The sequence below is a fragment of the Panthera uncia genome, assembly GCF_023721935.1.
Source record: "Panthera uncia isolate 11264 chromosome A3 unlocalized genomic scaffold, Puncia_PCG_1.0 HiC_scaffold_11, whole genome shotgun sequence".
Lineage (NCBI taxonomy): Eukaryota > Metazoa > Chordata > Mammalia > Carnivora > Felidae > Panthera > Panthera uncia.
Genome location: NW_026057578.1, coordinates 1938515 through 1953509, shown reverse-complemented (window position 1 = coordinate 1953509; position 14995 = coordinate 1938515). Strand labels below are relative to the sequence as shown.

At 63.4% G+C, this 14995-nt stretch overlaps 1 protein-coding gene across 1 annotated transcript in view; it reads left to right on the top strand.

Moving 5' to 3' along the window:
• CDH4 (cadherin 4) overlaps positions 1–14995 on the top strand; it is a 533618-nt gene that overhangs the window by 514016 nt on the left and 4607 nt on the right. Inside the window, exons 10-12 of the mRNA XM_049650379.1 lie at positions 4058–4243; positions 11430–11683; positions 12150–12292. Of these exons, the coding sequence (XP_049506336.1) occupies positions 4058–4243; positions 11430–11683; positions 12150–12292 (583 nt within the window). The remainder of the gene's footprint in view (positions 1–4057; positions 4244–11429; positions 11684–12149; positions 12293–14995) is intronic.

Here is a 14995-nt window from a genome sequence, read left to right as displayed (position 1 = left end):
CTCCTGTTGCCCACGCTGAACTGGGTGCCATCCCCGTAGGGGCCAGAGCACGGGGCCTCTCCATCTTGCTTCGGAATCAGGCAGGCGCATGCGACCGGCAGGTCCTAGGCCACCTGACCAGCTCGTGGCCGTAGAGGAAGCTGCGAAAGCAAGTTTGTAGAAAATAAAGAAAGGGATTCGGAAGGCGCCAGACAGCCAGGCAGCCTAACAGTCTTAACCAAAAAGAAACTTAACCAGAAAGTTACTGACTCTGGCGACTTAACCAAAAAGAAAACTCCTCGGGTCTCAGAAGCCAAAAACCAAGCACTGACTTCAGGCACGGCTGGACCCAGGCCCCACGAGCCGCCGGGAGCCTCCCTCGGGACACGCCTCCTCTGGGCTTGGCATCCTCAGGCTGCGGATGGCGGCCCCACCGCACCCAACGCTTTCAGGCAGGTGTGGGTGCAACACCCAGGCCAGAGACAGCACCAGAACTCGGTGAGCCCCGGCTGGCTGGTGGAGGCCACGTGCCATTTCTGAATCACCGAGGTGGGGAGCATCGCGGCCTGGAGAGGGGTCCGCGATCTTTTCTGTAAAGGGCGTAAAGCTATCACTTCCAAGTCTGGGAGCTCCAGGTCACAATCAGTGAACTCCGCCACAGGCAACGTGTAAATGAAGGGACGTGGCTGTGTGCCGATCAAACTTTATTAACAAGACGGGCTATGGCCTGAACTTGGCCCTGTCGTTTGCCAGGCCTCCATTCCCACCAAGCCCCTCACGAGAGTCCGGGCGCCGAGGCCCCAGGACCACAGATGCTCTGGGTCATCCCTACCTCTGAATTCCTAGACGGTCTGGGGAGGGCACACGTTGCTCGCCGGCTTCCCCCCTGCCGCCTGGGAGGTGGGCAGCGGGCGTCCCTGGCCCCGGTCTTCAGTTGAGGAAACCCGCTCAGAGGGGCCGAGGGACCCCCTTAAGCTTCCACGGCTGCTTGAGGCCAAGCCAGGCCTGCGCCCACCTGGACGGGCTCCCTCGGGCAGGTGGCTTTGCCCGGTGTGGTAGGTGCTCTTTTCCGCTCCCGGGGAGCTGGGCCCTCCCTCTGCGGCCAGGGAGCTGTGCTCAGGGCCCGGAGCCGGGCCGGGCAGTGTGCCAGGCCCTTCGTGCCCGTTCTCCATCCCCGAGCCTCGGGGGAGGCGGCGTGCCCATTTTGTGGATGACAAACTCGGTTCTCATTCAGCCCAGGTCAGCAGCCCCCCGGGTGGTCACAGCCTCCAAGAGCACCTCCGGCAATGGGGACACGGTGACGTCCGGCAGAGGGCGTGGCCCTGGGTGCGGCAGGGAGGCCCCGGGCGAGTGTCCACCAGCAGGAGGTGTGTCTCCCGGAGGCTCAAGCGACACCAGGCGGTGGGACCTAGGCCTGCTGGCTCAGTGCGGTTACCAGACTGGCCCCAACAGGGGGCCCTGAGTCTCCCTTCCCCCACCGCCTCCCCCACGAATGCAGGGGGGCCGCTGTGCCGGCTCCAGGCCTTCCGCTGCTTCCTCTGCCCGGCTCCCACCTCCCTGAGGACCACTGGGGGGCGTCACCCCACACCTGCGCTCCTCCCGAGAGCTCCAGGGACCGGGGCACCCCGCATGCATACACGCACGCACACACTGTCCGAAGCAGCCCTGTGCACCCCCCCAGGATGACCCGCCTCCTGGCCCCCAGCCCCCCAACCCTCCCTTGTACTCCAGGCCTCGTGGCCAAGGCTCGGCAAAGTGCCCTCTGAATGCCCTGCCCCCATGGTCCTCTACCTGAGGCCTCTCCGCCCCAGGACCCCGCCCCACCCACAGCGATGGCAGGGCCGCTCCCTCCCGGACAACAAGTGCCTGGGATCACAGTCAGGCAGGGCTCCGCCTCCCCCCTCCACGTTGGGTCTCTGGCCACTGGGCTGAATAGCCCTGCTGTCCCTTGCCAGGACCTTGATGCTGTGCACTGTGGCACCCCACAGTCCCACGAGGGTAGGGGCCGGCCCCCTTGCTCCCGGCTGAGTCCCCGGGGCCCTGGGGATGGAGGGAAGAGCGCCCACCAGTGCGCCTCCCGGAGGCCGGCCTCCGGGGCCGCAGCTCCCGCTGGTGGAGGCAGGCTCGGGAGGACAGCGGCGACCGGGACCTGCTGGAGGAACGGGAGCGGCCGCAGGCCATTAGCTCGGAATGGTCACCGGCTCCAGCACCCCCGAATCTCACGATAGGATCTCGTGCTGCTGCGTGGGACGGCGTCTGAGGGCCTGGTGGGAGAGATCCTTCTTGGATAAATTCACGATTGTTCTTGCTGACCAGGTGATGCTATCAGGGTTTGAAGACTTGCGAGGACCAGGTGACAAGGGCCCTTTGTGCGCGCCTGAGCGGCTGGGCTGTGGTGTTCCCGGCAGGACGTCGATGCCCAAAGTCCAGGAGGCTGACACAGGAGCCTCTCCTGAGCCTGTGAAGTGCAGGTGAAGGTCTGTGCTCTTGCCTTGGGTTGAACAGAGCCCTTTGCAGCCCCAGAGGCAGCCGACCTTGCCGGGGCTCGGGTTCCTCCTTCGCTGGGCCTGAGGCCCCAGGTCCCTGGAGCCGCACACCAAGCACACACTGGCCGAGCTGCAGGGTTCTGACCTCCAGGAAGCCAGAAAGAGCAGAGCCACCAGCCCCGACGTCACTGACCCACAGAACCACCGATGGCCACCCTCGGCCTTCAGGCTCCCGGTTCTGGGAAGTCAACCCCTGTGTTCAAGCCACCGTGGCCCAATTTTCTGTTCTTTGCACCCAGAACCCCCTCGCCAACGACCAGCTGAGGCCCGAATCTTCGAGTGCCCCGGGGCAGAAACCTGCGGCAATCCAGGCCCAGAGCCGGGCTGGAGGGGCCCGGTCTCTCCCAGGATGACCCAAGCTCCCGAGGGAGAGAACCGGAGGCCGGAAGCCACACCCACCAGCTGGCATCCATCGCCCGGGGAGAGGGGTCCCCTCAGAGCCAGCCAGCCAGCCAGCCCCGCACGGGGGCCCCGTGTGTAGGGGCCTGGCCCTTGGGCTGCCGTCAGCCCCGGACGCAGAGTGTCAAAGAACCCAGATGGCAGCCGCAGCGTCCGAGCCGTGAACGCACGGCTGGTTCCACGGTGGTGGAGGACGCGTGACCGGCTGCCTGACACCCCCCGCCGGGCGTTTCGAAACGCACTCAGGGGTGGTGAGTTCGTTCTGGAGCAGAAGCCAAGGCCCGCCGCTCCCTGGGGGCACAGGAAGACAGTCCTCCGCGTAAAGCGACGCCATGCCTGTCCAGGGGGACGAAGGCGTTTTGGGGCCGCGGCCCCCGGGTGGGCACAGGGCAGCGTGACCGGGAGGCCTCATGCGCCGCGGGTGGTGGTGACGGGGAGTCCTGTGAGGCTCGGGCGCCACTTCTGCTGAAACTAGGCAGGCACGGAGGGGGCCCGGGAGGACGAGGGCTGGGAGCCAGGCTGCCTGGGGCCACTCCCAAGACTGTCTCTGGATTCCTTCCTGCCCGGCCGGTGGCCCGGCCCACGGTGACAGGGGGCTGGTCCTCAGGACTGGCACTCTGCCCCCCACTTTGTGGTGCCCCAGGGTCTCTTAACCTCTCTTGCTTCATCTGTAAAATGGGGGTGAGAACAGGGTTACCCTGAGGAGACGGCATGGGCAGCACCCGGCACGGTGCCGGGACGTTGGGGGGGGGGGGGGGGGGGGGGGGGGGTGGGCGGGGAGCCCGGGCAGGATTCTCCCGGGAAGCCCTGCACGCTGCGAGCACGTGCTGTGGTGTCTCGTGTGCCCAGCTGTCACACGGGCCTCCAGGCACACGGGGAAGGTCTGAAGGGGGTTCAGGAGGGAGGCCGGTGCGCACGTGTGTGCAGGTGCCCGTGAGCCTTGGTCTGAAAGGTGGTGGGTACGGTTCTGAGCCCCGGGCCAGCCGGGGGCGGGGGGGGGGGGGGGGGCCCGGAGGGCTATCAGCAGCCACCGTGCGTGCCAAATGGGCCCACTTGCAGGCGAGAGGGGGTACATCCCTGGGGCTGGTCGAGGGGCCCACAGGGTGAGAACACTCTCTCCTTGTGTTCTGCAGTACGCAGGGGAGGTACCCGAAAACCAGGTGGAGGTGGTGGTTGCAAACCTGACCGTGATGGACCGAGATCAGCCCCACTCGCCAAACTGGAACGCCTTCTACCGCATCATCAGCGGGGACCCCTCGGGGCACTTCAGCATCCGCACGGACCCCGTCACCAACGAGGGCATGGTCACCGTGGTTAAGGTGGGTGCCCTCCTCACTTCCCGCCAGCCGTGGCGAGCTCCGCCCCGGGCCGCGACCCTGGGACCCACCTGCTGGACCGGAGGCGGGCTCCCGAGGACCTGGCCGTGTGACCTCCAGGGACTGGGCGGCCTGACCTGCCACACCCCCCCCAGCCCCCCAGAGACCACTCTCCTGTCCCCTCCCTGACGGCCACATCGCTGCCTCAGTCCAGGAATGGGTGAACCCCATCCCTGGATCCCGGAGATAAATCCAGCTCAGCCACGAAGGAGTGTTTCCTTGTCCGGCATGGCGGGACTTATTTGTCTAACGTCTGAAGATTTGTCATGTACCTTTCTGAACAGCTGAGGCCTGTGCCTTCCCTTCCCGGTGCTGTGTTGATCCAGGATTTGGTGTCGCAATTTATAGACAAATGTCAAGACCAGTGTTGGGGATGGGGGTGTGACGACGGGGGGGCAGGGTGAGGGGCTTGGGGGGACTCCTGCGTCCCCAGCGCGGTCCGGGAGACAGGACTGCGTGCTCGTCAGAAGTCACAAGTGAGTCCTACCACATGTGCACCTAAGACTGAGTTTCACGGCCCTTAACGCTGGGCGCACAGGCGGCCGCACCGTCCCCACGGAGCCCGGACCGCGTGTGCAGATGGCATCCGTCACCTGCACCGTGCTTCTCCGTTTTTCCTTCTTTGCGTTGTTACCCACCCGGGGCTTTCCTCCAGACTCTCGGTTCAAAGTCTTTTTAAGGCAAGATGGGTGTTGGAAAGCACCTTCGGGTTAATTTTGCGCTCTTTGGTAGACAGCATCCTTTCAGATGTTGTCTTGCAGAGGAGGGTGGCCAGGAGGGGGCGCGGGCGGTGGGGGGCAGTCCGGGGAGGCGGCCGGCTCTTGGCTCCCTTACCGCGGGCACGGGCCAGTCGCCCTCGCTGTGCCCCGGACGCGCAGGGCTGTCGCTGACACCGCAGTAGATCCTGGACAGAGAAGGGCAGGGCGGCGCCTGGAACAGCGCCTGGAAGGCAGTGAGAGCTCACCTGACAGGAACAGCTGCTGTCATGACACCGACTGGCTGCCTCCCCACCCATCCCCCAGTGTTCAAGGAAGGTCACCTCAATCCCACCAGGGTCCCCAGGTCCCTTGGAGGCATCGGGCCCTGTGTTGGGTACACATCACTGCCCGGCCTGCAGGAGTTGACAGTCTGCAGGGGGGTGTGAGAAGGAGCCACGGAGACGTTCTCGCCGCAGGCGTGCGTGAGGTGTGCCTGCCTTCTGTCACACCACCCGGCTGCTGTCTCCAGCCCCTGTGCCCCCCAGAGTCCTGGGACCTCCTCTGCCTTCGGGGCTGACCAGGTGCCGGGTAGGGGAGGAGAGCATCTCTGGGCCACTGCAGAGATGTGTGTGGCCAGCCTGGCCCTCAGCCCCCTGGCCCAGGCTGGCTGCGTTGTCCCTCGGCCCTGAAGTCTGAGGAAATACACAGTCCCCTCGGGCAGGTCTTGCCCTGCCCCCCACGCCCCCGGCCCCCTCCTCCCCAGCCCCACTGGGCCTGCTATCTCTCAGGCTCTAGCCAAGCTGGGGCACAGCCGCTCTGCTCCCAGGCCCCCAGCCCCGGTGGGCATCTGTCACCATCCCCAGCCTCCTCGAGAGCCCCCTGCCTCTCCCCACACGTCCCCCTCCTGTCTCTCCTCCAACCCCAAAACCACAATCTCTCCCAAGGAGAAAACCACAGGCGCAGACCAATCACAGGCCCTTTCTCCTGCCTCACCTGGACCTCAGCTTTTGAAGCAGAAAAGCCAACAATTGGCCTCTTCTGTCCCCCCACCTCGGCAGCAGTAAGGCTCCCAGAGGCCGAAGCGGGGTCGCAGGGGGGCAGGGGACCAGGGGTCGGGGGGGAACAGGGCGTGCGGCCCCCACAAGCCCCTCCCTCCACCAGCCCCGCAGCCCTGCAGGTGACAGCTCCCACCCAGAACCGAATCCCCCCTCAGCAGGGTGCCCCCAGCCCCTCGCCTCTCAGCGAAAGGTCTTGGCCACGTCCGGGGAGGCAGCCACGGTGAGACCAGGGAGCACACACAGCCGCCCTGATGGAAGCTGGAGGGGCAGATTACCTATCGATTTCCCCATTACAAGCGTGTTTTATTTCGCCCTCCGACAGACGGTTACTGGCCGTAACAGTGTTTCTGGAAGGCGTTCTCACTCAGACCGGTGACACTATCTTAATGCATTACACGCAGCGTTAGTCCGTGTCCCCCGGGGACTTGAACCAAGAAACAGGGAGAAAGATTACTTCCTGTGGTGGCTGGTTCGCGGACAAAACCATGACACTTAAGTGGCGTCGCCCCGTCCCCAGCCGGCTCTCGGGGGGTCCTGGGGGAGGCGCTGGGACACCAGCCGCCGTTTGGCCCCGGGGGACCCTGGACACAGCGTGGGTGCAGGTGTGTGCTGTGGGCCTGGAGGCGATCGGACATCAGGACAGAGGAACCGAGCCCACACCTGGGAGGGACAGGGGCTCGTGGCCTCTGGCCTGAAGTCCCCCGGTATGGTTCGGGCCAGCGTGCCTCACCACACTGGCCGCCCGCTGGGGCCGGTGAGGGTCCTGCCCGGGTGACATCAAGGCCCTCCCGCAAACACGCGCCTCGCAGCACCCGGCATCGCGTGCCAGGTGATGGGCAGCGGTGGGAGACCAGGGAGGCGTCAGACCATCCCCCGCCGCCCCAGGCCGACCCACGCTGGCTCTGTGCTGAGACACAAGGTGAAGCCCCTCCTCAAAGGTCTGTGAGGGGCAGGGGAAGACGGCAGTCGTGACACGGCCTGTGCCACGGAAGGACGTGGCGTCTCGTGGTGGGGGTGGGGCGGGGCTCCCGGAGGCCCGCGGGGACCACGCCTGGAGAGGGCGATGGGGACATCAGGCCAGAGCCCCGGTCTCTGCCATGGGGCCGGCCCCGGGGTCTCGTGAAGCCCCGCGCCCACCCCCTAATATTATTCGCTGCTCTTACATTCCTTCGTGTCCTACTTAATACCCCCTCTGTCGCGGTAGCTGAGAAGGCGTGGCTTTGATGCAGTGCGTGTAAGGTTTCTAATGCTCACAGACGAGCTGCTGGGGATGGACCTGGGTGGGGGGGAAAGGGGGCTCAGGTCGGATCAGCGGGGCGGCCCCGCCACCAGCAAGTCGGGGGTCCGCAGCGAAAACTGACACAGCAGATACATTCCTCTCCAAGCAGAAGCACGTTTGACTACTTTCCGTGGAAACTGGCAGGAGTCGGACGGCCGTGAGCCTGTTCCGTATCCCCCGCCATCCACACTTGTGCCTGAAATGCGTTTTTCAGTCCCCGGCCTCGTGATTCTCCACCCCTAAGTATGTCAGGATGCATCACCCTCAGACACGCGTTCCGCTTACGTAACCACGTACCGGACCCGGGCCGTGTTTCCTTCAGAGTCTCCGGTCCAAATCTGTGCTCCATTCCCCTTAACCTTCCTGAAAGTGTCTGTCTGCGGTGGTTTTTCAGACCTGGATCTGAACGGGGTCCCTGCATCCCTTTGGTCGTAGCATCTCTCGAACCTCTCGTACTCTAGAGGATCCCACCGTCCCGTCCACCATCCACCTGTCGTAGACACAGCGGCAGATGGCCGACGGAATCTGGCCCTGCGTGCCGGATTTGTCCAGTCACCTCGTCACGATGTGTCTTGCTCCTCTTCTCCCACAATTCCCGTGCCCTGGGACTTAGACCTGCAGGGTCCCTCCGTGGGGACGAGCTTTGCGGCTGGAGCGGAGGAGTCCCATCAGGAAGCCCCTGGCCGTCCCTCTCTGGCCACGTAAGCCTGCCCACTGAGCTCAGGCGCTGACAGCCCCTTCCGTCCTTGTAGACCTGACTCCCCCTGCCCCCTTATGACCAGCACGCAGGCTGCGGCGTGACGCTTCGTACCCGCAAACGTGCAGTCCTCCGTTGGTCCGCCTCCGCTGGTCTTATCATCTGCTGGTGGCCCTTGTCCGGATACGTGTCTCCACTCGTACAAATCGGTGCTTTTAAGAATCAGTCGTTCCCTGGCTGCGATGAGTCAGTACTAAAGAGCTTGCCCTCGGCAGCAAGGGCTGTGCACTTAAGTGAAAGGCAGGTCGCGGTGGTCAGAGCAGCGGCCCCCCAGAGATGCCCGGGCCCGAGTCCCCGGAACCTGCCAGTGCATAGCAGTCAGCTAGGGGCTCTGGGAGAGGACGCTACCCCGGGAAGTCCGGGTGGGCCCCGTGGACTCAGCCTCTTTGCGAGACAGGGGCAGGAGGTGAGTGTCGGAGGAGCCGTGGGGAAGAGGCAGAGCTCAGACAGCACCACACGGGGCAGGATGCTGCTCGGAAGGGGGAGGAGGGGCCAGGAGCACGGGGGCTCCGGGGGCTGCAGAAGGCAAGTGTCCGAGAGGGCGCGGCCCCGCCCACACCTTGACCTCAGCCCAGCGACGCTGAGTTTTGACTTCCGACCTCCAGAACTGTAAGATAACAAATTGTGTTGCCCTGAGCCACTAAATAGGAACACGAAACCAGGACGGGGCCCGACAGGACACGCGAGATCAATCCTGTATGCGTTACTTCTCTTCGTCCATTCTCAGCCTGGCGGCTGGCCGCGGTCCCTCCGAGTTTCTGCTGCTGCCGTAACAAATCACATCCAGCCTGAGGGAGGCGCTCAACACACACACTATTCTCTCCCATGTCTGGTAGTTGGATGTCCAAAATCAGCTCCACTGGGCCGGAACCAAGGAGCCAGCAAGGCTGGGCTCCCCCTGGGGATTCCATTTGCTTTTTCCAGTTTGGAAACCACATCCCTACACTGTGGCCCTTCCTGCCTCCTCAGAGCAGAACCTCGGTGCTCACACAGCTGATGCTGTGTCCCTCTGTCTCCCCTTGTAAAGACCCTCGGATGGCATTTCAGGCCCCCTGGGGAGTCCTGGGCCATCTCCCACCGCAAGACCCCTAATTTCATCATGTCCACAAAGTCTCTGTGCCATGGGGGGCGACGTGGTCACAGATTCCAGACATCAGGACCTGGACGTCTTTGGAGACCACTCATCATCCCACCAGAGCAATAAACAAAATGTGTGTGTGTGTGTGTGTGTGTGTGTGCACATGTGTTCATTTTCTCACTACGGTTAAGAATGCGTGGATTTTTATGTATTCACCGTGCTTCGGTCAGCTGCAGTCATGATCGGTTCTGGCCGGTGGGAACTCCCCTGGCTGGTTCCTGGGTCCCTTCCTGAGTGCTTCCTTGCACTGTGGCCCAACCGGATGCCCCCAGTTCATCTCGCGGCCCGGCCTGCCTCCCGTCTGGGTCGGCCATTTGTCTAGTGAGAAGGGTACTTAGAAGCCAGCATCCAGACAGCGGAGGGGCTCGCTGCTGCCTGCCTGCCGTTTCTCCTCAGGGTTCCAGGGGGCAGAGCGAGGAAGCAACCCTTCACGTGCCCACCCTGCCCGGCTCCATTCACTTCACTGACTCAGATGGCCGTTTTATTCGAATTTAACACTGGAGGATTTTTACTTAACTTCAGTGACTTCATACTCGTCTTTCCTTTCTCGTACCCGGAAAATCTTATTTCCTAAACCACGTTATTACACGCGTTTATTTACCTTATCCTGGAATATGCATCAGAGGCTTTAAAAATAAGCCCAGGGGCCACCTGGGTGTCTCAGTCGGTTGAGCGTCTGACTTCGGCTCAGGTCATGATCTCACGGTTCATGGGTTCAAGCCCGTGTCGGGCTCTGTGCTGACAGCTGGGAGCCTGGAGCCTGCTTTGGATTCTGTGTCTCCCTCCCTCTCTGCCCCTCCCTCACTGTCCTCTCTCTCTCTCTCTCCCTCTGTCTCTCTCAAAAGTAAGTAAACATTAAAAAAGAGAGAGAGAGAGAGAGAACTACCATCTACATATTGCCCTGGTCACCTGAAATCATTATTCTCTTGAGAGTCATGTTGATATATAGTTGACTTCATTTATTTCAGTTTGCTTGCAATTTTCGGGGATCGCTTTACACGCCTAACATTACTCGTACTGTCTTACCAGTGGCTGTGTAAGGTGCCATACGGCTCCAGAGCCAAAGCTCTGTGACGGCGTGTGCCCAGCAAACTCGTGCCCCCGGCCCTTCCCTCCACCCTGTTCCGTCCCCCAGCTGGCAGGGGACCATTTTCACGCGTTTTTGCGATTCACCCCTGCGGTCTTCCTTTCCACAGATGCGAACAGCTACACACACAACCCCGAGCTCCTCCCCCTCCTGTGCACCTGCTCCTGCTCCCCGGCAGATCCCGGAGCTCCATCCGCCTCGGTTCACTGTCTTCCTCATTCCCCACACCTCCCGCTGCGCCCGTGCGGTCCGCTCGGCTCGCCCAGCCGGCGCTCTGGGCATCCGGGCTGCCTCGGGCGCGCGCCCTCCGTGAACCACCCAGATACCGCGGGGGGGGGGGGGGGGGGGCCCGTCCATGCGGGGGTTACCCCGCAAGGGTCTGAACAGAAGTCTGAGGTGCTGCTACAGGGGGTCCCGTCACGTCCTGGGGTGTTGTGTCATGTCGTGTCGCGTTGCTTCCTGTGAGACTGCCGCAGCCCGCCTTTGAGCCGTTACGTGCAGTGACGTGTGCCGGGGCCCCAGCGCCTCCGTACAGCCTCCCTCCCTCCCTGAGCTCTGGCATTTATCAGTCAGGCTCCCGGTGCCCCAACAGGGCGTAACCGGAAATCATGTTAGCGCAGGGGCCACGCCAGAGGAAAGGGAACCCACAGACCTGATGCGTGAGTGTCCTGAGGCTGCTGGGCGGGTCAGAACAACAGAAGAGGACCCCCCCCGTGGCACCTAGTAGGGCACCCCTAGACAGGCAGCAGTGGGGGCCTTGAGCGAGCCAGGCTGGAGGGAGCGGCACCTGACGAGGGAGCCGCAGAGGGGTGCCGCCACCGGGAGCCGGAGCCCCCGGGAGCCCTGCCACTGACGTCGCACGGCATGACGGGAAGGCGCGGCGGGGGCCCTTTTCCCCAAACTCTTTCTCCCCCCTCTGGCAAACTCCACGGGAAGCCAGAGACAAGGGGCCGGCCTCCCTAGGGACCGGCCTCCTGGGCACAGAGCGGGCGGGAGGCGCAGGCACAGACTGGGGCGGCGGGTGCAGACCAACCAGCCCACGGCCCCCACCCTCTGAGCCAGCCGCGTGGGTGCCCGTGCCGGCTCACCCCCTGGGGCCTCCCTTGTTCCAGGCAGTCGACTACGAGCTGAACAGAGCGTTCATGCTGACCGTGATGGTGTCCAACCAGGCGCCCCTGGCCAGTGGGATCCAGATGTCCTTCCAGTCTACGGCAGGGGTGACCATCTCCGTCGTGGACATCAACGAGGCACCCTACTTCCCCTCGAACCACAAGCTGATCCGCCTGGAGGAGGGCGTGCCCACCGGCACCGTACTGACCACGTTTTCGGCAGTGGACCCCGACCGGTTCATGCAGCAGGCCGTGAGGTGGGTCCCGACCCGTCTTGTGCGTCCGGGCAGGGGGCACCAGGAGCTCCGGGCTGGGGACGGCGGGGACCACCCGGCCCGTGTGATACAGGCGCTCACCCAAGAAGGTGGAAAGTTTTCCACACGTTCAGCAGTATCTCGAGTCAGGTCGGTCCTGGTCCAGGTTGCTGCAAGTCCCTTGGCCTCTCCGTCTTAGCTCCTCAGTCTCCCCGTCTGTAAAGAGGGGGCAATGAGAGTATCTGCCTCCTGGGGTCCTTGTGAGGATCGGGAACCCGTCCGCCACGGCGACCGTGAGCCGCTGTTGAGGGAGGACCCCATCCGGGGCGGCAGGGAAAGCCCCGGGGTCCAGGCGGGCGCCCCGCGAGGGCCGCGTCCTGCCAAGTGCAGGCTGGCGGGTCCGGTGGCCAGGGCAGGCCGGGGGCTCGGGGTCACTCCCCCCTTCACCTCCTCACCTCCTCCTCCTCAGATACTCCAAACTGTCGGACCCAGCAAACTGGCTGCACATTAATGCCACCAACGGTCAGATCACCACGGCAGCCGTCCTTGACCGCGAATCCCTCTACATCAAAAACAACATCTACGAGGCCACCTTCCTGGCAGCTGACAACGGTGCGTCCCACTCCAGGGGGCGACTGTCGGGTGCTCACCCCTGCCGTGCGCTTTATGGCAGGGAGACCGAGTGAGGCCTGTCCAGCACCCGGAGAAGGTGGAGGAGGGGAGCAGGGGGGCACCCGCCACGCCAGGTGTCCTGTGCGGAGCCGCGAGGGGACCTCATCGTCCTTCAGTGCCCTCGGGCAGGCCCCTCTCTGCACGCATTCAGAGCTCTGGGCTGCCTGACCACCAGAGGGGGCTGGGGAAGGGACTCCTCCAAGCAGCCCTGGGGCTGCCACCCCTTGTGACTGACCACCCCTGACCCGGACCCCGGCAGCCTCAGTCCGAGCAGGGGCCCACGAGGGGCCCCAGAGGCAGGGCAGACACCCGTGAGAAGCCACGTGCCAACCACATGAGCCCTGGGAGCCCGGAGAGGGTGACGGCGAGGCCCCCGAGCCAGACCTGGGAACCCCAAGGAGCCTCGGGTAGGGGTGAAGGTGAACTGGGCAGGGATGAGGGAGGGAGGGCTGAGCAAAGGCGGCAGCAGTGGAGCCAGGATGGGGCAGGAAGAAAGTTCACGCGCACTGGGGCCTCCCAGGGATGTGGACAGATGGGTGCTGGGACTCCAGGCCCCACGGCCACCCCGCCCCGGATCCAGGGCACCCAGGAGCCGGCAAGGCCCAGAGCCCAGAGTGTCTACCCAACTCTGCACAGGAGGGGAGAGGAAAGATCCCAGAGCCAGGAATCAGTCCCGGCACCACTTAGTGGTGGGGAGAGACCTGACCGCTCCGTGCCCCAGTTTCCTCCTCTGCAAAGTGGGGATAACCCTACCGCCTCCCCTGGGGCTTTGAGAATTGATGAGCTAGTGCCCCTTGAAGCACTGGGAACAGGGCCCAGCCCAGGTCAGCGCCACTGCGAGTGCTGTCATTGCCACGAGCTCCTGCTTTGTGCCAGGCGCTCATCAGCCGACCGAAAAGACAAGGCTGACATTCCAGGGGCCCGTGTGTCAGCTAGAACCAGGTCCAGCCGCGTAACGGTGATAGAAATCGCAGCGTGAGTGAGGTTTCTTTTCTCCCACGCGAAAGAAGACTGGAGGCAGGCCGGCAGCCGTGGGTCTGGGGTCTGGTTTGAGAAAGCAGGCTCACTCTGGCCACCTGTGTGTCTTCAGCGAGCTACAGCACGGTCCACAATGGCTGCCGGTGCTCCAGCCGTCACGACCACATGCCGGCAGACAGGAGGAAGACCAAGAAGGGCAGGGACACATTTCTGCCCTTCTAAGGACTTCCACCCCCAGCTCGTAAAGGCCAGGACTTAGCCACGAAGCCACGTTTCATTGCAAGGGATGTTGAGAAATATGTCTTCTGGCTGGGCAGTGATGATCCCAGATAAAATCTGGGGCTCCAGGTCTTTTAAAGACAAACAGGGAAATGGATATCAATGGACAACTTAGCAGTCTCTTGGCCCCACGAGACGAATGAGAAACAAGTCAACCAGATAATTTCAGGGAGCAAGGTCTGGAAGAAAACAAAGCAGGGCATGGGAGGGAGGGGCCGGGGCTTCCACTGTGCTCCCGAGCCGTGCGGCCAAGACCTGTGGGACCAGAAGGAACAAGCCAAGGGAAGATGGGGTCTCAGGGGAGTCCCAGAGTTAGGCAGCAGCATGTGCAAAGGTCCTGAGGCAGACCTACGCCCGGTGGGTTCTAGGACAGTGGTGCCGCTGAGGCTTCAGGAGCAAGAGTAGCCCTCGCACAAAGGCTCATCCCACAGCAAGTGAAAGCTGGGGCCCGGTCACCACCTGCTGGCCTCCCTCCTGGCTTCCCTGACCCTCGGGGTCTGCAAAAGCCCGGCCCTGGAAGCTGACGTGAGGTGCGCCAGCCCCGCTGGTGGGGGTGGTGCCCCTCCTCCAGCAGCTCAAGCTGCCGGATTAGAAAGTGGTTTTAAATGAACCCGTGCCCAAGCAGCAGAAGGTAGAGGGCAGCCTGAAAAGGGGAGGCTGCACCCAGCCTCCTAGGATCGGAGGACGGGCTTTGCCGCAAGGAGCCCAGGCTCGGGAAAGAGAAGGCGGGTGCCGGCGGCACGGGGCCCGGAAGGGGTGGGTCCCGGCTGGTGAGCGCCGTCTGCAGCCGTGCATCAGTAGAGCTCTGCGTGAGTGCTGTGGGCAACGGTGGGCATGTGCGTGTGTGCACATTGTGCGTGTGCGTGTGCATGCGTGTTGAGTGCTGTGGACAACTGTGTGAGTGCCGTGGGCAACTGTGCGTGCACGCGTGCGCGTGCAGACATGTGCGTGCGCGTGAGTGCTGTGGGCAACTTGTGTGTGCGTACATGCACATGTGTGCATGTGTGTGTGCGTGCATGTGTGCGCGTGCATGTGTGTGTGTGCGTGCATGCACGCGTGCATGGGCACGTGTGTTTGCATGTGTGCGCATCCATGAGTGCACGTGTATGCGTGTGTGTGCACATGTGTACACATTGTGTTGCGTGCATGGATGCGTGTGCATGCACCTGTGTGCTGTGGGAGACTGTGCACATGCATGCATGCACACGTGTGTGTGCGCATGCGTGTTGCATGTGTGCGTGCACGTGTGCACCGGTGTGTTTGCTGTGTGCACGTGCATGCGTGTGCATGTGTGCACATGCGTGCGTGCATGTGTGCATGTGTACATGTGTTGCGTGCACGTGTGTGCTGTGGGCGACTGTGCACATGCATGTGTGCACACGTGTG